At 36.9% G+C, this 23,967-nt stretch overlaps 1 protein-coding gene across 3 annotated transcripts in view; it reads right to left on the reverse strand.

Moving 5' to 3' along the window:
• Positions 1 to 576: 576 nt before the first annotated feature.
• Positions 577 to 23,967, reverse strand: part of Spt20 (transcription factor Spt20 homolog) — a 58,989-nt gene continuing 35,598 nt past the window's right edge. For 2 of the 3 annotated variants that reach the window (XM_083129626.1, XM_083129625.1), the window contains exons 12-17: positions 21,799 to 21,936; positions 20,450 to 20,582; positions 18,097 to 18,182; positions 11,845 to 12,001; positions 4,603 to 4,682; positions 577 to 849 (exon numbers count right to left, since the gene is read on the reverse strand). In XM_083129626.1, the coding sequence (XP_082985752.1) occupies positions 715 to 849; positions 4,603 to 4,682; positions 11,845 to 12,001; positions 18,097 to 18,182; positions 20,450 to 20,582; positions 21,799 to 21,936 (729 nt within the window). In that variant the 3' untranslated portion in view covers positions 577 to 714. Of the gene's footprint in view, positions 850 to 2,703; positions 2,791 to 4,602; positions 4,683 to 11,844; positions 12,002 to 18,096; positions 18,183 to 20,449; positions 20,583 to 21,798; positions 21,937 to 23,967 lie in introns of those variants that run through there. The other variant, XM_083129628.1, reaches the window with a different exon arrangement.

Consider the following 23,967-nt stretch of genomic DNA (forward strand, 5'->3'; position numbering starts at 1 on the left):
AGCTTCCACCAGTTCATTAATCATTCCTGAACACCACAGCAGTACTGTTGTTAAAATATCAGTCTCGTATGAGAATCACACCCACACTTTCATAAATAAAAATAGACAGTCACTTTGAGCCTCAGTACCCTTGCATTTTTTTTGTACAAAAAAGTAAAACAGGCTCTTCTGATAATTTTTTTTACAACCTTCTAAAAAATTTTGGCAAAGAACAATATGGAATAATTTACCCACACGGTTGTGTGCACCTTGATGCCTAAATTAAAAAAAGGCACAATAAATATCTGTCTTGTCACGCAGGCTGCTCCATTTCCACAACAATCAATGCCTTTTTTTTATCTTTTATCCGTCAAGATGAGTTCGGTAAATACACTCAAAAACGCACACACATCACATTTTTTTTTATAAAAATCACATTTATCATACAGAAATTGTGCTAACAATGTAAATATGTTTTTCTACTTAGAAAATATGCCTCATTCTTCTAATGCACTTGGTGACATCTCGCGCTGTGATGAACTGCATTATGTTAATATCGATTAACTTTCATTTGCATTGGGGAGGGGGGGGGGCTACTACTTTAAAAGAAAAATCTTGAATACAATGTGTTTTTAATACACAACAACAACAACCATCTCGGGCAAAAGCATTTGAGATTTAAATTCTGCTGCTTTCAGAGGGATGCAATACTAAACTTTCAGTCTCCGTATTTCACTATTTAGGTTCGTTGGAGGAAGACTTTCTGCGATGTTTTCCAGCGATAGCTGCTGCAGAGAGGTTAGTCTTTTGTTGCTGGTTTAAACAATGCTGTAGCCGAAGCTGCGTTTGCTTTTGTAAGGCCAGCTGCAGCTAAAAGAAATACAAGCACAATATTACATTACATTGGTAATGGATAGGTAAAAATTCAGCTTACTTTAAAGCATCTGAGGGATCTCCAAAGATGCTCATATTGAATGCAGGATTGAGATATCGGACTCAAGATTCAAATATTGGAAATGTGGGATTTTTTTTTTCAACACTAACCTTTTCCACTCAGAATAAAAATACCATATCAATGTAAGGATGTAAATAGTCCTTGAACAGGAATGGATCATTAACCTTAGTTAATGTAAATATATATTTAGATATTTACTTTACAAAACCATTGCAAATTAATTATAAACATTAACATTTATAAAAATAATAACAAAAGGGCAGAAGTAAGTTTTGAAGCTTTTCTGGCGACGAATGATTAAAATATTCTCTCGGGCTATCAACCAGGTGAGTTGTGGAAAAGATTCCAAGCTTTTGAGAGCTAAGTCACTCTCATCTTCACGGTAGAAGTGCAGTCCTGAACGTCAACCCGGTGTATATATCTTCGTGGAGGGGGATATCGGTCAAGATGGTGGGCCAATCGGGTACCATGTCTGCTGCATCTGCGCTTCTGGTTAACTATCGCTAGCCAGGCTGAGTCCGGTTCGAGCGCCGTGTCGCGATTCAGATTCTCTTTTTCTTTATGAATGGCTATTGCTTTCTTGATGATGCGGTCCTAGTAGTTTGAAGTTTTGGTTATAATTTCTGTGTTGCTGAAATCTGGTCTATGGCCCTCGTTGATTGAATGTTTCGCTAGTCCCGACTTTTCCAGATGGAAATTCTTAACATAAATTTGGTGTTCTTTACAGTGCTGTTCTATTGTCCTCCCCATCTGCCCATGTATGCTTTACTGCAAAGCAGATAATACTGTAAACTCCTGGTGTTTTAAGTCTTAAATCACCCTTGGGGTTGCTTCTGATCTTCAGGAGTGGTTTGTGAAAGGTTTTTATGTTATGTTTCTTGAGAATTTGGCTTATAATTCTGGAGAGATTTCCGATGTAAGGTAAGATGGTTGGCTATCTTCTGGTTGGCTTTGTCCAGGTTTCCTGGAGTGTCTGGATTCCCTGATGTGTACAAATTCCCTGATGTGTCCAAATTCCCTGTTGTGCCCAGAATTCCTAAAGTGCTGGTCTTCTTGTGGAGTACTTGTTTTAATGTTTTGTTGATGTGTTCGAGTACCCGTTCCTGCCTAAAAGCCATGCGAAGATGCTGTATTTTTTCTAATTGATGCTCCACGTCACTGATGGAGATGGCCCAGTGAAATGAAGTAGAGAGTACTGTAGCTCGTTGAGACAGGTGGTGAAAACTGTTGGCATTGAGATACAGATTGGTGAGAGTCGGTTTCCTGTATGCACAATGTCCCAAGGATCCGTCTTGTTTGCGTTCGATGAGAATATCCAGGAACGGGCAGGCTGTTTTCTTCTGTCTCCATGGTGAACTTGATATTTGGGCGTTATTGTTTAGGTGGGCTAGGAATGGCTGAAGAGTTTCTTTGCCATGTAGCCAGACGATGAAGGTGTCGTCGACATATCTGTAGAAGGCGGCGGGTTTCATGCTCAAAGTTTTCCATGAAGAAATTTGCTATGGCAGACGAGAGTGGGGGTGAAGAGTGACACTTCATTGAAGCTGACTAAGATGTCATCTGATGATGTTCTGATCTGCTGCAGCGTCTTGATGAATTCCATGGAGTTTTTCACACTGGGCTGTCAGAAATTTGGTGTCGATACGTTGGACATCCGATGGTGCTTATGATCGGTCTTAATGGCATTGCAGTCTTATGTATTTTTGGGAGTCCGTATAGTCGTGCTGGTATTGTTCCATCCGGTGTCAATTTGTCCTGAATGGGTTTCAGCAATGATGTTTTCTTCAGAAGTGATCTGGTCTTTCTTTCAACTGCCGCTGTGGGATCTTGGGGGACCTCAGGACTGCACTTCTACCCTGAAGATGAGAATGATAGTAGCTGTCGAAAGCTTGGAATCTTTTCCACAACTCACCTGGGCGATAGCCCGAGAGAATCTTTTCTCAGAGGCAGAAGTCTGTACTAAATTACAGCAATTTTAGTAATAAATTTTTAACCTCATATCGGTCCATAAGCAAGGAGAACAAACCTGTCCTATCTCTTAAATAGTAACATAAATTTTCTTAAATTATAAATTTTATTGAAGCTTGGATGCCACATGCTAATATTGTAATATTAAAAAAGAATAGTTATCTTGGCACGTCAAATGGACAAACCTCACCCCATAGAAATCACCATGTTTTATCCTGCACCTTTCACATGTAATACTGCAACCTTTACCTTCCCATGAATACCCGTTTGCTGCCAATATATTACCACAACCTTTTAACTTTCTATAGCTACTTGTTATTACATTTTTTTGAAACTCTGCTGCCCACACATGTAAGTACGTCTGCTTTTATCTCGGAAGAAGATCAGTGACCTTTGTGAAATATTAATAGGGCCACATATTTATGGTGAATAAAATATCCAAACTTTGGTACAAAAACTGGGCAAATTTCAGGATCAAAAGCAGTATATACCATGGCATTTCGGTGTTAAAATGGTGAATATAACCTTAAATTTGATTTAAAAACTGCACTTATTACACAGAATGAACATTTTGTCTAATAGCACATTTTATGTAGTTACCACAGTATTAACTAAGTTCATTCCTGTGTAAAGCAGTCATATTTTTTCTTCTCACATTTTTACAGCAGAATTAATCAATTTTGTGTAAATTGCATAACGTGCAGGATAATTCAGACTCTAGAAAGTGTCACATTGGTAAATATACTCAAAATGTCATGTTTAAAAGTTTATTTTGCATTTTCCATCATTTTGTGATGCAACATAGTAGATAAATGCACCTCAGACGTTTCAAAAACATGAAAAATCAACATTACAGCATGCAATTTACTCTGATAAGCTTACTTTCCATTTTTCTCGTGATTGATTTTGCCACCCGTCTGGTGGCTTTGTCAGGCATGTACCGTCTTGCTGCAGGCAGCATGGTTCCTTCTTCCGCTTGAGCTAGTGGCAGCGCTAGTTGACGGGGTTCTTTCACTTTGTGCCATTCTTGTGTGGATGTAGTGCTTCCTTCTTTTACCGCGCATCAGGGTTTTGGTGCTGTATGCGATGGTTTTCAGTCTCCTCATCTGCTTTCGTGGAACGGCACTTGTTTGCATGCGCAGGTGGGCTTTTTTGCGAATGCTTGAGGTCCGTGCTTGGTTTCTTGTCGTGGGGGAGGAGCAGGTTGGGTGGGTGTGCATATTCCTGATAGCGGGAAGCCAGGTTTTATTGAGGGCCCCAGGGTTAGTGTTGAGGTCGGCGGGCATGGTTACTATTGCATAGGTTTCTTTTGAAAACCTTTCCAATGTGGATTTTGCTTGCATGACTATTTTGGCAGAGTCTATGTTATGGTTTTCATCTATGAGGTGGCAGGAAAGGCCTGTTCTTCTCCTCCCAAGTCAGTGGTCAGCATCATGCTCCTTGAGCCTATCACCAGAGGGGTGGGGAAATCGATCGCGAGAAAAATTTACGTGGCAAAATGAAAATTAAGCTTATCAGAGTAAATTACCTATCTCCGCGTAACCGCCAAACAGATAGAATTACAGCATGTTATTTCACATTTTGTGTTTCAATCAAAACAGAATATTTATGCCTCTAAATATTAGATTATAACCATCAACGTGCCAGGTAAGTACTCCTCTTCTCAATATAAATTTTACTGTAAATGTAAATTTTCATACCTGCTGTTGAGCGGTAAGGGTTAAAGTTGCTCCGCTCCCACTCATAGCCTGAGTGCCTTGTGTTGCCATTTGAACTGATGCTGCAGAAAGCAAAATATGATTATCATTACAGACATATTCTGGTAAGTAGAAAAGTACCAAAGTTTCAGTACAAAGATGAACCACATTTCAAGTTGCAATCTGGTATACATATAATACACCTGCCGCAAAATGACTTCGGATCTCATAACAAAAGCACAAAAAATTACATCTTTATCACAGGCCAGAGACTAAGTCCCGAATCATTGACTTGTTGATAAAAGCAAGACTTGGTAGGATTAATTGTTCTATCATTAAAGATATTTTCAGTCGAGTAGCCAATCAATATCTGCACTCGGATGGCTGCCATCTTGATTACAATCCGCCATATTTGATACTTTTTTATTTGATATATCTCGGGAACGGTGTCTCCTATCAACGTCCGGTTTTCTCAGAAATGTTCCAAATAGTGTAAACTTTCATAATAAATCAATAAATCTACTTTTGAGAAATAAGAAATAAAAGTTTTTCAGAAAAAAACTACAAGATATTTTATGAGAATAACTGCAAGTTGAAAGTCTTAACAATGATCCTTTTTTTCAAAATTTATGTTCACTTGTTTGTAAATTGTATTTATCTTAAAATGTTATTTAAAGTAAATTTATAAATCTAGAAAAAATAGGGGTTCAGTTTGTCTAAAGAATTATAACAAACACTAAGTAATCTTACAAAATAGAAAATGCCATTGTTTGGTTCGAGAATTATTAATTAAGACTTGCTGAAAAACTATTTCTTATTTTTCAAAAATAGATTTATTGATTTATTATGAAAGTTTACACTATTTGGAACATTTCTGAGAAAACCGGACGTTGATAGGAGACACTGTTCCGAGATATATCAAATCAAAAAATATCAAATATGGCAGATTATTTTCAAGATAGCAGCTGTGGGAGCACATATATCGATTGGCTACTTGACTGAAAATATATTTAATGATATAACAATTAATCCTACCAAGTCTCTTGCTTTTATCAACAAGTCAATGATTCAGGACTTAGCCTCTGGCCTGTGATAAAGATGTAATTATTTATTGTGCTTTTGTTATGAGGTCCGAAGTCATTTAGCGGCATGATACTTCAGAGTTATTATTCTGAATAAAATTTCATAAATCATACGGAAACTTTGTATTGTAATGGTACGAGGGCCATTTTTCTTGGTATACACTCATCAGTTGTCTCTGGGCAAAAAGACGATCGGGTCTTGTTTAGTCTTGAACTACGGAGCATGTGTAGGTGTTTGGTGCTGAATAGTACTGTTGTGTGGTACTTAGAAGATGTTAAAGTGAAGTGCATGTATAATACTGCTCTGGACAATGTTCACACGTGAAGAACAGCAAATATTCATCAAATTTCGGGTTGCACGTGGAAGGAATGCACGGCAAATTCACAAGGGCTTATGCTTCAATTCCAGCTCATACGATCTGGCCCACGTCTTATCAGTGGCAATATGTGAGCGATGAATGCGTTACCTTCCAATTGCCAATGTGCAAGGTGCATGCCTGCACATTCCCATCTGTGCCATTGCTGAACTTCCGTCAGGATATGCGGTACCCATTTTGCCGATATCTTACGCAGGCCAAGGTCCTGAGTTACCATCTTGTATACACAGAATGGCGAAATCTTCAGTTCATTTGCTAATTTACTACATGTCCAACGCCAATCATTCTCCAGCAATCTGCAAAGTGCATCAAGGTGGTGTGGATCTGTTGCCGTGCAAGGATGCCTGCCACCATGTTCTTTCAAAGATGATCCACGACCACTTTCAAATGACTGGGGCCATATGGCAATGGTACGATACAGTAAAGCATGTAAGCCCTTCTGAATTTTCTGTGAATTCCTTGCACTTGTAACCTGAAATTTGATGAATATTCCCTGCTCTTCATGCGTGAACATTGTTCACGGTGGTATTATACACACACTTCACTTTAATGTCTTCTAACTACCACTCAACAGTACTATTCAGCACCAAACACCTGCACACGATCCGTAGTACAAGACTAAATAAGACCCGATTGTCTTTTGTCTCAGTGACAACTGACAAGTGTTGCCACTACAAGGAAAATCACCCTCGTAATATGATACTTCAGTGTTATTATTCTGAATAAAATTTCATACATCATATGGAAATTCTTTCGTATTTCTAAAAATTAAAAATATAAAATTATTTATTTCTTACGTAAAATGAGTATCAATTTTGTACACCAACAACGTTTCAGGAACCACTGTTGCCTTCTTCAGGTCCTATATTTCAGCTATCCGAAAATCGCCATAGCCTCGTCAATTCATACTCTGGTCAGGAAAAGGAATTGGTACATTATGGTAAAGGTAAAATATTTGGAAAATGCTAAAATCGTTGCTTGACCTCATGCGGTCTGCCTGTGCTTTCCTTATCGTATGCGGGAGGTTGCGGGTGTTTCGACTCTCCCCTCCCCTACTTTGCCCCTGCATTTCTCCTCCTCGTTACGTCATTTCAAGATGAAAATCGCTTATAATTTGGGCTTCGTGTATTACGTCAGAGGTGACCTGAAATCCAATTTTCTCGTATTCCCGTTTCTCTCATTTTTTGAACATCTTAATCCATTGTTCGTCTATATTACCATCTGTTAAGCTTATTCTCTCTATTAAGGTACTCATGTTTTCTGCGAAGCTGTTTTACATTATTTTCTATTAATTAATAGTACCTTAATTATCTATTACCGCATCTCTCATTCCCATAGTATGAATTGTTCTCTCTCTTTTTACAAATGTACGAGGCCTCATAGACGTTCCTCCTAAGCAATTTTTCCTCTTCCCTTATTACTTCTCGTATTTCTATTTGGTGTCCTTCATCTATAATGTGCTCCGATAGCCCAGTCCGGGGAACCCCCTGCCTTATGTCTTCATCATGTTCCTTCCAACATATGCCCATGCTTCTTCCTGTTTGTCCTACATACTCTTTATTGCATTGGCATTTAATCTTATACACCCCTTCCTTCCCTTCTTCATTATCTTCTTTTTCCATTCCCTTCCTTTTGTAATTCGTAAAACACTTCCCCAAGGTTCTAGATGCTTTCATCCCACATTTGATTCCGTACCCCTTTACTATTTTTTCACCATTCTCTGACACTCCTCTAAAATATGGGATTCCTACGTACCTAATTTTCTCTTCCCTTTTACTTTCACCCCCTTCTTTTACATCCTTGTCCATTCTCTTATTGCCATCACCTTTCTCGCATATCCTTCATGCTTTGCTTCCTCATTTCCATATCCTTGTAACCGTTCTTTCTACCCACATTCATTATCCATTCAATCTCTTCCTTTAAATTCTTAAAGTTACATAGTCTTATTGAACGTACGAAGAAATTTATGAATACATTATACTTAGTCCTGTTTGCATGCGCGGATTCCCTGTTAATATACATTTCTCCTGACAAAGGCTTATGATATATGGCCATCCTAATTTTCTTGTCTGTTTTGCAAATCTCAAGATCTAAGAAATGACGTAACGAGGAGGAGAAATGCAGGGGCAAAGTAGGGGAGGGGAGAGTCGAAACACCCGCAACCTCCCGCATACGATAAGGAAAACACAGGCAGACCGCATGAGAATAGTGTGATAAGGGAGCACCTTTTCTTTTTTAAAAGTTTTAACTTGCACAGGGTTTTAAGTGATATTTTAACAAACAGCAGTGAGCATAGGTCAAGCAACGATTTTAGCATTTTCCAAATATTTTACCTTTACCATAATGTACCAATTCCTTTTCCTGACCAGAGTATGAATTGACGAGGCTATGGCGATTTTCGGATAGCTGAAATATAGGACCTGAAGAAGGCAACAGTGGTTCCTGAAACGTTGTCGGTGTACAAAATTGATACTAATTTTACGTAAGAAATAAATAATTTTATATTTTTAATTTTTAGAAATACGAAAGAATATATATAGAAGTGAGTAAGTCGCACAAACGTGAAGTATGAAATCATATGGAAACTTTACATTGTAATGGAAGTTTGGTAAACAGCATCACCAACTTCTTCACATTAACCTCAAATTCTTCCTCAATTTCAGGGAAAAGAAAAGGAAGACTTATATATATTGCTGGACAATGAAAACCGGACACTTTAATATTTGACATCTGAATTGCAATAACAGCTCGCAGGTATATTACAGAATGTTCGGCAGATCATGTAGTACCGTATGCACCATTCATAGGCTCGGACTTTGTTTATGCATTCATACTTAATTCAGTTTCTGCAACATTTAGTTAGCCCTTGTACCAGAGCTTTTATCGACCCATTGCGTTATCACAAAAAATGCAAGTGTCCGGTTTTTTTTGTCCAGCAGTATATAATATATTATTTTGATTGTGGAGAATTTATTTTTCAACTCCACATTTTTATTTATATCACTTATTACTATTCGAAAAAAATACTGCAATGTAATTTCTGAGTATTCCAAATTCACAAATGCTAATAGGACCTTTGTGTTACTGACATGGAGACACATTGCTAAACTGTTATGCATAGAAGTTAATTTGATCAGTCCAAAATATTTTCAGATAAAAGTGCAAAAAAATATATTGATAAAAACATTTTAACATTAATACTTTCACATATTTGTGCCCATATTGGATTATTCAAAATTAATAATTAATTCATAAAAATAAAATCTTGCAACAATATCAAACAGTGATTTCTAGTTTTCAATTCATATTTCCAACATATGTGACTTTTGTCCTAGTGTACCTGGAAGTCACGTCAATATCTTTATACCACAATTTACCTCTTTCACTTATGAATGTTCTATTGTATAGAATTTTTTTTTTTACTTAGTTTGAGCTGAGAAATGAGATGTACCAGATGTAATAGAGAGATGTAATTTTGATGATCACTATACTATCATAACACATGATTCCTAGAACTATTCCATACCCCATGTCAACAGCAATTTTAAGGGGCTGAGACCTGCCACGAGACATTTCAGATGAGCAGCTAGCAACAGTGATATCAACTTGCAAAGATATCTGCTGACAGCACCAAACCTGACCTACTTAATCTAACCCAGATGCATCTAATAGCAAGAATACCAAGCTCTCTCAGATGGCGCAGTGGTAACGCTGCCGCCTTGTAATCAAGGGGTCGCAGGTTCTATGTGCCGGTGGAGGTTCATGGTACAGTGGTTCGGATCCCACTTTAAACAGTAGGTCCAGTCCTGATTAGCCTTCCTGTAAGAATTTCCTCGATTTCGACATTACTTATTACTGCCCCTCCCCTCCTTATACACAAAAATACATGTCCAATATAAAGGGTCATTGTGATTCCAACGTATCAAGACAGACAATTAACTGACGCTCAACGCAGTCCAATTTTCGTCATAAAGGAACTCGTAGCTTAAATTCTCAAAAAAGGTTAGATCTGGCGTCATCACATGACTTGCTATGTCTGTCAGAAAGATTGTTATGTGAGGAATGTTAACAAAGTGTACGGACTGTTTTGTTTTCCACTGCAGCTTTCTTTTACTTCCTCGATAAACACAGAAGATGAACTGTGAAAAACACCCCAGAGCATTTATAAATATGTACAGATTCAATGGGATTTGGATTAATAAAAGTTGCAATTTTTTCACGTCTACGGAGTAAAATTCCCGCAGAATTCCCAGAGCCAATAATGCAACATAGTACGAGGGTCACTATTTATATTTTGAGCCTAACAATGAAAAAACAGGAATTTGGCATTGAAAACTGCTTTATTGTTTTTCGAAGTATTCTCCTTTATGGTCAATACACTTTTGCATTCGTTCGAACCATTTGTCAAAGCAGTTTTTCCAATCTTCTTGAGACACCTCCATAATATGGTTTTTGAACGCATCAACGGCATCTTCCGCCGACGAAAATCGTTGTCCACGCAATTTATTCTTGACATTCGGGAACAAGAAGAAGTCATTGGGTGCCAAATCAGGACTGTACGGCGGATGACCCATCAATTCGATTTTTTGACTGTTCATAAAGTCGGTTGTTAGACGAGATGTGTGACAGCTGGCATTGTCTTGATGAAGAATGATCCAACGGCGTTTGCTTGTTTTCCGTATTTGACAGAAGACCTCTGGTAAACAAATTGTTGTGTACCATTCAGAGTTGACCGTTCTACGTTCCTCTAAAGGCACAGTTGCCACATGACCAGTTTTCCCGAAAAAACAGGCGACCATTTGTTTCGATGTGCTTCGAGCATGAATAACTTTTGTTGGATTGGGTTCGTCTTGAAACACCCATACAGTCGACTGCTGTTTACGTTCCGGCTCACATGCATATATCCATGATTCGTCACCTGTTACAATCTTATATACGTCTTTTGAAGCACCACGATTGTATTTATTGAGCATTTGTTTGCACCAATTGACGCGAGCGTCTTTTTGAGTTTTTGTCAAATTGTGTGGGATCCAACGAGAACATACCTTTCTCACAGCTAAATGATCATGTAATATTTTATATATGCTGGTGGAACTAATGCCTATGGTTGCCTCAATCTCACAGTATGTCACATGACGATCTTGCAGTATTAGGTTTTGCACAGCATCAATTTTTTTCTTGAACAACAACTGATTTTGGACGACCTTCGCAAATCTCGTCGGTGAGCGAAAGGCGGCCACGATTAAATTTGTTATACCAGCGTTTCACAGTGGCAAAGGATGGGGCTTCATCGCCAAATGTGGAAGTAAGTTGATCGATGCACTCTTGTCTTGATAATCCACGTCGAAAATCTTAAAAAATCATCGCATGAAAATGTTCACGAGTTAATTCCATTTTATTGTTGTCGCGCAATCTCCAAGGCAACATAAACAACACAAATCAAGCTATTGACAAAACATTTGAAGTACGTTATGGTCAATAATGCCAGACGATTCCGTGCAAACGTCAAATCGCGCCTAACTTCAATCAGTGTTGCCAAGGCTCAAAATATAAATAGTGGCCCTCGTAATACTATTGGCCAACAACAACTTACATTCACTTGCTTATGTATGAATTTTCAAGTTAACTTCTTTTTGATAAATCTTGAACAATTCATTACAAGACTGATACACAGTTATACAAACATAAGACTTTCTTAAACTTAAAACATGTTAAAATATAAACAACATAATATTATTTGACTACCATGCATAAGCTCTACTTTGGCTCTTTATTTTGTAATTTACCTGTTGTTCCTGACATTTTGACAGTAGCATTTGGATGCCTTTGTACAGTAGCATTAAGTAACCCCCTTGTAACAGCAGCCTGTTTTGCTGCTTGTGCCGCAGTAAGGCCCCGTGCCTTTTGAAGAGTACTGACTAGTTGGATGGACTGTTGTGCTGCCTGCAAGGAATATTTTCAAGTGAAAGTGATGGACTGGCACTTGTACATTTTTCAACTACATCATAAGACTATACAGATTAGAAATTGAGGAATTTGATTACAAATGTGCAAACAATGGCTCAAAATGCATTATCTGAACTGGTAAAATTCCAATATTTAAACTAGGGTTGAGCTGATATCGATGCCGAAGTATCAATATCGACTGGAACTTATTCACCGATACTGACTGATACATTTGTGGAGTTTGGATATCTTGGGGATAAAAAAAAAATCTATGATATATGGTCAATTAACCTGGAAATTGTGCATAACTGTATTTAATTTTGCAACAAAATTATGTTACAAAACTAGATTTTATAAAGAATGATTGTTATTGTAATATTCCAATTATCTCATGTGAAATACTTTGAATTTTAAAACAAAACTTCAGTAAATTGATGTGGTATACAGTGGAACCTCGATTTTATGTTTTCCTGGATACCAAGCTTAAAAGACTTAAAATACAGGAAAATGTAAAATCGATGAATATTTATTAGCATTTTACTATGTTCAGACCATCAAAATTGAATGTATGATGCAGGAAAATTTAAAATCCGAGAACGTAAAATCGAGGCACATATGTGCATATTCTGTATAATTTCTAATTGTTACAACTTTCAAACATTGGTATCCGCTGTAAGACTTGACATCAACATCGGCTCAGCTGATTCTGATAATTAGATTCCGACCTTCAAAAATAGATCTCATATGATACAATTTTGGCAAGTCAATACAAAGTTGAACTGTACTCCTAAAGAAGGAAAAATAACAAACGTGATTTTAAAGCACTGTTTTCTTGCAATGATTTCAAATCTCATTAACTTTACTTATTTTTGTTTAAACCCTGTGTTTCGAACCGTACCATTCAGGCACATAGGAGATGTACACATTCTTGATCTCAACCGTACTGGTGGTAATGAGAGCAGCAAGCACCATGTTGGATTTGCCTTTATCCTCCAGGGTCCCCCAAGGTACTTACTATCTGGAGACTGGGTGAGACCAAGAGTCATTTTATGCAAGGATATTATCAGAAAAATTCCAACTGGAAATCAACTACTCTGAAAATCAAACCTGGGTTTGCTGTGTGGCAGATACCCTACTGACTGAACCACTGCATATCTTTCATAATTTTATTCCTTGCATTAAATATGTAAAAACTATTTCTATACAAACATAAAGTATAAATAAAAGGAGGAAATTTATAACACAAAAAATAATTTTTTACAGCATTTTTCTGTTAAATAATCACATACAGGGTAATTGTAAATGAATGAAACAACTTTACATGTTTACTACAAAGATATGATTTATGATAGAAAAAACATGTTAGGAATCATTGGGCAAGGAAACTCTCGAAGTTTGTGCACATGTGCTTGATGCGCAAGCACATGCATTCTTACACCCAGTCCGAGGTGCTATTTGCTATCATCAGGGGCGGCGCCAGAAATTTTCGACCGGGTGGGCAGAAGCTCCATAGTGATAGATTAGGGTGGGCAGTATAAATGTAAGACTATGTATGTGTATGTAAGACGTATGTATCCTCCTCCCTCTTACACTCCCGATTTTCCTCTTACTTCTTTTCCCTTTCCTTGTTTTCCTCTTTATTCTTTTCTAATCTATTCTCGCATCTTGTTCCATTTCCTTTCGTTTTATCTCTGATGGACACAATTATTTCAAGGAAGTGTTTACACATGCGCAGCCATACACCAGCCATACATTCTAATCACATTCTTTCATGCATGTTAATACAGTGAAATAAATAGGTTTAAGCTTGTGTTGCAAATACAAGACACATACTTGATTTTATGTATTCGGCGACAATGATAGAAAGTGCGATGGTAGACAATCGTGAAGTTTCTCGTAATTTAAATGCATGTTCCTGAGCATAGTATTTTCATCGTATAAGTTTTTGACTGAAAGAGTTTTCTTAATCCTTGGGGGTTACTTTTCTTAGCTTACAAGGTTTGTACAACTGACAAATCTATCTGAATGTTTGTAGTAGCAGCGATTGGGTGCCAACATTTGAGGGGCAAGGACAATATACGCAGGGGTGCCCATCCCTTCCCAAGGCCAATGGCGCATCCCCACAAAAATCATGTCCATGTCATCCCCCCCCCCCAAATAATATCATTTGCGCCCTGAAACTATATCGTGATCCCTACACCGAAAGTAACTTTTTCCTTAGCTTTTTACAAATGATGCACCTGCTTTAAAATAAGCAGTATACCAACACTAAGCATTATATTTTAAGAAGTGATGTTACTCATGAATATGGAGAATATCGCTCATGTCTTGTAATGCAGCTATAGCATAAAAATTCACATCCACCTCAGTAAAGCGCCAAACACGCATTGTTGTAACAAACACATTATTGCGAGTGAAGCAAGCAAGAACATTTTTACATCCATTTCTTTGCAGGCTTTCAAGAATATTAATTTAACGGGGTGTCAACACTTTCTTAGGATCCTGGGATATTTAGTCTTTTCGAACTTCTATTTTAGCACGTTCGGGGTCGAAAACGTGTGGATACCATATCGCTAAATATAGTCTCCAAAATCTAATGTTCAAACTCTCTCTTCACTACAGAAATCCCTTGACAATCTAAAATTTAACACTTTATCAAGAGCTTCCTATCTCCCCCTTTAAATTTCATACTCAATCCTAACACAAAACTGTCCATGCCAATTTTAGACTTACTGTTGATATTGAAGACTGGATATTGCCTCCTCCAAAAAATTAATTCTCAGTCTCCACACCAGAATTTCCGCAACAGTCTAAGACAATAGTAATACACAAGAATTGGATACCTTAATGCTCAATGCCCCTCTAACTAAAATACCCGCCATAATCTAAGACCTAGAGTTGAATACCTTCCCGCCAACGTTTAATTCAGAATTCCCCCCAGAACCCACCTGTCAATTAAAGCCTAATATATAAGAGTTGGATATTTATCCCCCCCTCGCACCTTCAATAATGACCTTAAACGCTTTCTTTTCTTATCTAATGGATTAAATATGGTGAATTTAAGGTGTAAAATTTTTATCTTTATTTTGTAAAAATATATAAATGTTCAATTTTACCTTATTTGAAGGGAAAAAATCCCCCAAAGAATCGATGGCGCAGCCTGCGCTATAATCCCCCTGTGGGCACCCCTGAATATATGTTTTCTTGGTAGAAAAGGCTTAGCATAATAGTGAGGGGGAAAAAAGTGGTAAAATGTGGCCAACTTCCCGCTCCTCCTAATCGCCGCCACTGAATGTTTGGATTAAAATAAACGTCTTATTAGGAATGATTTAAAACACACACGGAAAACAAATTCTTTGTTCATTGTCCATGAAGTATTCCTAGGCTAATGAAAGGCTATTTTGACAAAATATCATTCATAAGTAATAAACAAGTAAGATTGAGAAATCTGTTCAGAATTTAAGAGATTATTAGCTAAGTTGCTCTTTGTTTTCTGAAGAATTGTCATATTACTAATGCGGGACAAGCAATACACGTACGGTTACATGAACATATTTTTTGAGATAAGAAAATGATTTAGGACACAAGGAATTAATCGAAGTTGATCATCGTACCAGTAATACTTCCATCTATTTTTCATTGGGTTGTATGGCGTGACCATTTCGAACACACTAGAATGTCAACCTCTATCCTGGGCAGCATGCCCTGGAAACTTTATTCTTTCAGGGCAACGAGTCCCTGGCACCTGGAACCACTGTCAAAGTAATAATTTATGAGGGTTTGTATTTTAAGTGTCAGCATGTGTTTGTTTTCGCCCCTTCGTCACTTTCATCTAATCACCATTGAACCTTATAACGTCGTCATTATTAAAATTAGCAGAAAAATTACTTACAATAAAACAAATGAACCAGAACTTACTCTTCCAAAAATGGAGTTTCATTAGTTTATGCCTCTTAGAAAGTTGAGGTGGTAATTTCAATCGCACAGCGTTTCATTAGTGGATCAAGGCAGCTAATTCCATGAACAATGCCGTTGTTTTCCGAAAGTCTCAAATAGTTGTCTCGGGCAATCACCCTCTTAAAATAGACACATCTTCTGTGGTGATAAAATGCCACGTTTGGTGCGAGTTCTTTCTGTTTTTTTTTCCCCCAATGGCAAAACGCTGTTGCATTATAATGAAGAGGTCCTGTGTTCGACTCCCCCCTCCTCTGGTGGCAGCACAATGCACACGGGTTCGGACTACACGTTAAACTGTAGGTTTAGTCCCGATTAGCCTATCTGAGCATATAAGTGGGCTTAGAAACAAACTAACAAAATCGTCTTCTATATACTTCGTGACATAACTTTTTTCTTTACTTCAGCTGCACCTACAGATTCTGTTGACATTTTCGGCTGAATCATGTGACAAAATTTGTGTCGAACGAGGATTTCTAAACAGGATAAGCCACTCATTAGCAATTGAATAATTCTGTAGCTTTTTCCATATATAACTGATTTATTAAAATTTATTCACTTCGGTATTGTAGTGATTGTTGTGATTCCATCTTATTAGTAGAACGAATATAAAGTTGATATTTCGTATACCACATTGATATTTGAAGATGACAGGTATATAAAAATTGTAATGAAAAAAAGGGACACTTCTGGAATTTCAATGCAGAGCTAATTAAAATTATATTATACTCTATAGCAGGCATGTCCAACTTCAAAGCAGTGATCTACTTTTTATTGTCACAACAACAACAGGCAGTGAGCTACTATTAATCGTTAATCTTTGCAAAAATTTGTACCTACTCAGCCATTATACATTATAGAAGTTGAATTCAAATAACGTATATTCGTATAATTACAATAGATAACTGCGATCGACCAACAAACGCCCCGCGATCGACCGGTCAATAGCGATCGACGCGTTGGACATGCCTGCTCTATAGCATACTTAAACCCGAAGGTTTATGGCTGCAGCAACACAAGCCTTCCATCGGCCCCTATCCTGGGCAAGATCAATCCAATCTTTCCCATCCTTACCGATTTATTTTAGGTCCATCTCAACGTTATCCCTCCATCCTCGTCTTAGCCTTCCTACTGGTCCCTTACCATCAGGTTTCCCAACAAGAATCCTGTAAACTATTCTTTCCTCTGCTATTCGTGTCACATGGCCTGTCCATCTAACTAAGTCTTCTTGATTAAATTATTCATATTAATTAAAAAGTCGAAATAATTTATTGTGTTGCTGGTGGAAGTAACGCTAAGATGATGTTTAGATTTGTTTATTTGGAGATTATTTTAACCATAGCCAGGCCACAATATATATACGTAGTGGAGGCCCGGAGGTACAGTCCTCAAGTTCACCCTAAATTCAGATCTAATCTTGATCATACCCTGCATAAGTTTGAGCCTCCTAAGCCTACTAGCTGCTTTTAAACATGGAAGTATTCATTTGATCACAGTTTTTGTTTCAACAATGACAAAAGTGGCTCTTTATGGGTTGATAATATGTGAACATTTCCAGCATAGATAATATTCACAAGTAAAATATACATGTTATGAACACCAGGTTACACTTAAATATTTAATCATTCATAATATCTCCGAGTATATGTACTTATTCGGTTTAATTGGGTGGGCAATCGGGTGGGCACAGGAATTTCTGGGTGGGCGCTTGACCACCCGTGCCCACCCCTGTCGCCGTCCCTGGCTATCATTGCAAGATGGTACGCAACCAAGAGAAAGCGTATGCTGTGTTGGAGCTAGTAGACAAATTCCAGTACAATGGTATTTTTGCAAGCAAATTTGTGAAAATTCACCATCTCAGAAGAACATATACAGTTAGTACTATCAGTTCGAAGAGACTTGTTCTGTGTGTAAAAAGTGTGTAAAAAGAAAAGCATAAGACGGCCATGTGTATTAGATGTGAATGTCAACAAAATCAGAAAAGCCTTTCAACGAAGCTTGCAAAAATCCATGTACAAAACCATTCATGGCCTGCGCAAGAAATTCCTGGCAAATCAATTTTTTAAAAGTTTCACTTTTCAGTACAATTCAATACAAGTGCAGATGGCCTGACTTTCAAACTGGCATAATTCTCTTACCTGTTGAATAGATACTGAAGCAGGAGAAGCGGTGCGAATATTCTGTTGTTGTCCAAGTCCTTTCACTCCGGAAGCCATTATTTGTGCTAAGAAATAACAAAAAAAAGACTACTGTATTTGCTGTTATTAGTATAAGAGCTTATCACTTAGAAACAAACCTTTAGATATGTCAAAATTGCCCGAACATCCGAAACAATCACATTTACAAAGCTTCCATGAATCTTCTATGAAGAGTTAAAGCACGCTTCAAAATAAATGGAGACAATAGTGCACCATACTATTACAAACCACGGGTAACACATATGAATGGCTTGGAGACAATACACGTATAAAACCTTGGTGCTATTCATATAATTTACCAAGATCAGTCATAATCTTTATTATATGTCTACGAATGAGTCACGTTCGTACTAATGATCACCTAGCATGCTTACACATAACCTCAAAACAAGCCTGTACATGTGGGGAAAGAAATCACGATGCCACACATCTATTTTTAAAATGTCCAGAATTTGGTAGAGAACGAGATAAACTATACAACGGTTTATGCCGTCGTAATATTCCATTCCTGATAATTTCCCTCCTCACAGATCCCACCCCTCCTATTATATGGTTCTATTACAGATATCCAGAGGTTGTAACTTGGTGATATAGTGCAAAGTGAGGTTTTTTTTTGTGCTGTGTGTATCAAGTATGTAGTGAACTCATAATGTATGAACTGCACATCAGTTCAGATTAGATGACCAAAATTGACTCAAAGTCGATAAGGTCACAAAGAAGAAGAATTTGTAACAGAGGAACACAACAATTGCACATGTCATCTGTTATTTGTATGTTACTTGGACAAGGTCACTTTTCTCAATAGGGTGCTTCGTGTCCCCTTGGGACAAGATTACAAAAAAAAAAAAAAATAAATAAACTCGAAACACATAAGAAGGTAAGGTAAAAGGGAAATTCAAAAAACTATATCTAGAATTCTAAGCATGGCTTTCAGACCAAAGCACATAGTACAAAATAGGAAGGATGGTGTCCCTGTCCCTAAACATTCCTGTCCAAACTTCATGTATATTCCCGTCGTCCCTATTTAATTTGTTCTCTCTTTCTTTACAAATATATGATCCTTCATAAACATTCCTTCTTCCTAAGATTAATTGGCCTTCTTCGAGGATATGTTCTGACAAACCCGTTTTGGGAACCTTTTCTCTTATGTCTTTATCATGTTCCCCCCACCGTATATTCATGTTTAACCCCGTTTGGCCGATGTACTCTTTATTGCATTCGCATGTTATTCCATACACTCCCTTCAAATCTCCTTCTTCCTTCTATCCTTTATCGCCTTCTTTTTTATATTTCGTGAAATGTTTTTCTAGAGTTTTCGGGGCCCTCATTCCACATTTAATTCCATATTCTTTTACTATTTTTTCCATTTTTTTCTGATAACCCATGGAAATAAGGGATACTTCTAAATCTAAAATTTTCTTTCTTCTCCTTTCCATTATCTGTCTCTTTTTCGGTGTCATTTTCCAAATTGTTTTTTTCTGAATCTTTCCTACATGTGGATCTTGCCTTCCTCAGTTCTTTTCTCATTTCACTTTCTTTGTACCCATTTTTCTTGCCTATTCTTATTATTCAATTAATTTCCTTGTTCAAATCTGCTATGTTATTGCATAACCTAAGAGCTCTAAAGAAAAAGTTTTGAAAAACGTTATTTTTGTTCCTCTGGGTTGTGCTGATTCTTTATTAATGTATAATTCGGCTGCTAAGGCTTTATGATGAACACCAGTTTCTATCCTCTTTCTATTCGTGTGAATCGAGAGGTCTAAGAAGCCAATCTTACCATTTTTCATTTCTTCTTTAGTGAATTTTATCCTATCATCTTGTTCTCCCAATATATCAAATAGTCTCGTTAACTCCTTAGCTTCCCCTATAACCAAAATATCATCGACATATCTGCCGTAATACTTAACTTCCCAACTAACGTCGTAATTGAAGAACGAACTATACTCGCAAAAAATGTAAGTAAAACTGAATTTATATTGTTAATCTTGTGAGTAATTCGCACATAGTAAATATGAACACACCATGATGTGTAAACAACGTACGAATATCTGCAAATGGCATCCACTCCTTGCCAAAGAATCAACACACTCAGCACATATGTGCATCATCGTGACCAAAGCACCGAAGCTGCAATATTTGCAAACTTAACTTATTTTGTGGATATCTCTCGTAAACCCTTACAGTGTGTTAAGAATCAAAAGGTTTAACCATTTTGGTTCGTCTTTCCGAAACAATTTTATACAATTTCAGTAATACTGTGGATTACAAGATCTAGTGACGAAATTCAACTTACCCACAGGGAGTGATAAAACTTGGCCTTGGCCTGCAACCCCTCCAGCAGGATTTGCGAGCACCATGGCTGGAGTTGTTGCATTGTTTAATGTTGAGGTAGCAGTAACAGAAGTTGAGGCAACAGATGAGACAACCTAGAAAGCAGTACAATAAGCATTAACAAAAGAAATGCTTGCTTGGTTGTAAACAACCCAACTATTTATTAAATAATATACAGTACGGATGGTTTTGGTTGATGTATGTTTATCAGTATAGATATAAAATTGCCAAGAATTTTTACCAATCCAATATTTCTATAGTTAGTTACTGAGTGCATATTTCTACCACATTACTATGGTTTTTATCTGCATAATGTAGGGCTGTGTGTGAGCTGATACTATATAAATCTGATACACTTACTGTTATCTCCCGATATCAATACTGAAGCTAGAGAACTGTAACAATTTGAAGTTGTTCAGAACAGAAGTGCCAACTTCATATGAATATTGTGTGGGTGGGGGATGGGGGGGGGTACAAGACTGACAATAATTTTCTAAATGTATATTTTGAGGTACGCATATTTCACTTTTGTTGGAAACCCGAAATGTGGAATAACACACTGTAATGTTATTTTTTCATGTTTTTGAAAGGTGCGAAATGAACTGCAAAATGCAAAAATAAACTCGAGGTTTATTTACAGACGCGACAATTTCAGAAAATTGATTAATTCTGTTATCAACTTTTGAGAAGCAAAAATGGTCTCCTATACACAGGGCTAAACTTAATACTCTGTTAACTTATTTTATGTAATAAGTATAGTTTTCAAATCAAATTTAGGGTATTTTTCACTATTTAAATAACATCAAAATGCCATTTTGTACACTGCTTTAGATCCCGAAATATGCTTAGTTTTTGCATTCAAATCTTGATTATTTTTTTTCACTATGATTGAGTACATTTAATATTATTAATAAATAAGTATTCCATTGCAACTAACAATTTACTGAGGGTTTTACTTTAAAACATTTATAAGTTCACATGGAAAATAAGTGGAACCTCGATTTTACGTTTTTCAGGGGACCAATCTGAAAAACTTAAAATGCAGGAAAATGTAAAAAACAAGAAAAAAAATTATAACATTTTCCTATGTTGGGACCATCAAGACTAAATGTATAATTTGGGAAAATGTAAAATTTGTGGATGTAAAATCCGAGTTCCACTGTAACAAAAATATTATAATAGTTGTCTCTTAATCAAAAAATTGATATTTTTCCAGAAAAACCCGAGTAAGACAGAAACATAAAGTTACAAAACAAGCAACTAATATTATATACTATGCTATTAAAATAACAACACTCGTTATACATTTACCGAAGTGATAGTTGTGCACGTGGAGGTGCTTGTAACTGGAAGCGAAGTCACAAGAACACTGGTTTGAGGAGCAACTACACCTGAAGTGGATACATTTAGAGAAAGAGAGATTGGTACAGCCAATCCTGGTATGGATACCTGCAAGAAAAAAGTAAAACTGTATTTGGTACGCAATCCAAAGTCTAACATGAAGAACAAAATTTTGTAAATTTTTAATAATAATCCATTTCCCTTGACTACAAAAACTATAATTCAAAAATAACCAGTATATTATACAGAAATCAATAAATATACATTTTTCATTTAGACTAGTAAAAAAAAAAGTGTGTAATGTGCACACATATACATTCACGAACGTACACGCACAAACACATGTACATGAATGCACACGCAATTCTGAGAAATGTTAGCTAAAAATAAGACAATGGGATTAAGAATAAAATTGTCCAAATGTAGAAGTGAACCAATACACTTTAACTGTTGCATGAAAAGTTTCCATGCATTGCTCTTCTTGTTCATGTCACAAATTAATTTCAAATGTTCTTTGCGTCACATAAGCTATGTTAATGAAGGCTATGGGCCTTCAAAATTAATCGACACAAGATTAAGAAGAGCAATGTGGTTACATGGAACCTATCGATACAATATTAGCACTGCATTTACTGCACCAGATCATGGCATTTTAACATTTTGACTTCACTATGAAAAAGTGATGTATCAGGGACAATAAGTTTTAACTTAATAAACTTAGAAGGAAAACTCAAACTAACTCCTACCCTACCTTAAGAGGGGGCTTGTATTTTTCACATGCAAAGTGAGGAACTTAAAAGTGTGCACCAATAGAGTTCATTGCAAGGATACCGGGAATCTGGGTGTGGCTGCTATACACTCAATAGAAGTTCAGATATTGACACAAATTGGCAAACGAGCACAGTCCTCCGACGAGAGGAACATGCAAACTTAAATAGCACTTAAAGAGCATTGTCAGCAGTTGTTATTCATTTGTTTTTTTCTTCTTAGATCACACACTTCGTTGATCAAATGTTATGCAAGAGGAACCTACAAGCACCAAACCCCAAAGTTAGGAACCAACCAGGGTTCGTAAAACATGAACAGGAGAAACTATTTGTGATGTTATAATGACTGACAAGTGCTACAAAGCGCATGTTGATGTTTGAGGGTGATAATTTGGTCCAATTGGTTGCGATAGCTGTCAACAATATAATTGTTGAAAATGAGGTAACCCAAGCATCACCCTAATCTAACTAAAGCACATGGAAATAAATGTTGCAGTGCGATTCTGTGCCAAAAGGGGTGGCACAAGCGATGCAGTTGCTAATTTCTACCTCATGCAATTAGTCGACAAAAGGACACTTGTAGCTTCGGGAGTCAAATTAAATTGAGGTAGAATAAAAATATATTCTAATAAAAATAAAATATTTGAATGTTCATTACATGAATGTTTTTTTAGTTTGTTTTTAAGTGCATTTTATGTACAGAAAGGCTAATGGGGACACATTCATTGTGCATCCACCGTGGCATCAGATATGACTATTTTGATGGATATTATGATGTGCTTGAGGTTGTTCAATGTTAGTATTGTCAGTTTGGGCTGTCTAGGTAATATTGCTTACAATTACATCGAAACAGGGATTTATCCAGAATTTTCTATCTGGGGAGGAAGGGGGATATAAGTTTGTGTTTAGGGAGGTAAGGGTAAATTTAGAGCCAAAATGAACATAAATTGGGCCATTATGAAATATTTTAGGGGAGAGTTGAGGACATTTTGGGGGTATTAGCGTGCATGCACATGCTCGCACCACCACCCCAACCCACACGCACACAAAAACTCTTTATAACACCATTAAGCCTCGTTTCCATGATATGAAAAACTCAATATGCTGACCAAGGCAGAAATTTATTTTATTATAAAACATAAACTAAACGTAACGTTTCAACCTTCTAGCAATGTCTTCTTCAGACTCTGTACCAAGTACAAATGTAACAAGGTACAAAACAGGACGATATATATATACACAAAAATACTCCCCTCCAGACTATTAGAAAGTAGTTCTGGAACAATCTAGCAGGTGGCTTTCCCTTGTCAACTGTACTTTCACCTGAAAGAGAATGTGGTTGGACTCTTTATCTCACGCTCCTTTTCCTTCA

This window comes from Lepisma saccharinum, chromosome 10, assembly GCF_977018435.1.
Source record: "Lepisma saccharinum chromosome 10, izLepSacc3.1, whole genome shotgun sequence".
NCBI classification, from domain to species: Eukaryota; Metazoa; Arthropoda; class Insecta; order Zygentoma; family Lepismatidae; genus Lepisma; species Lepisma saccharinum.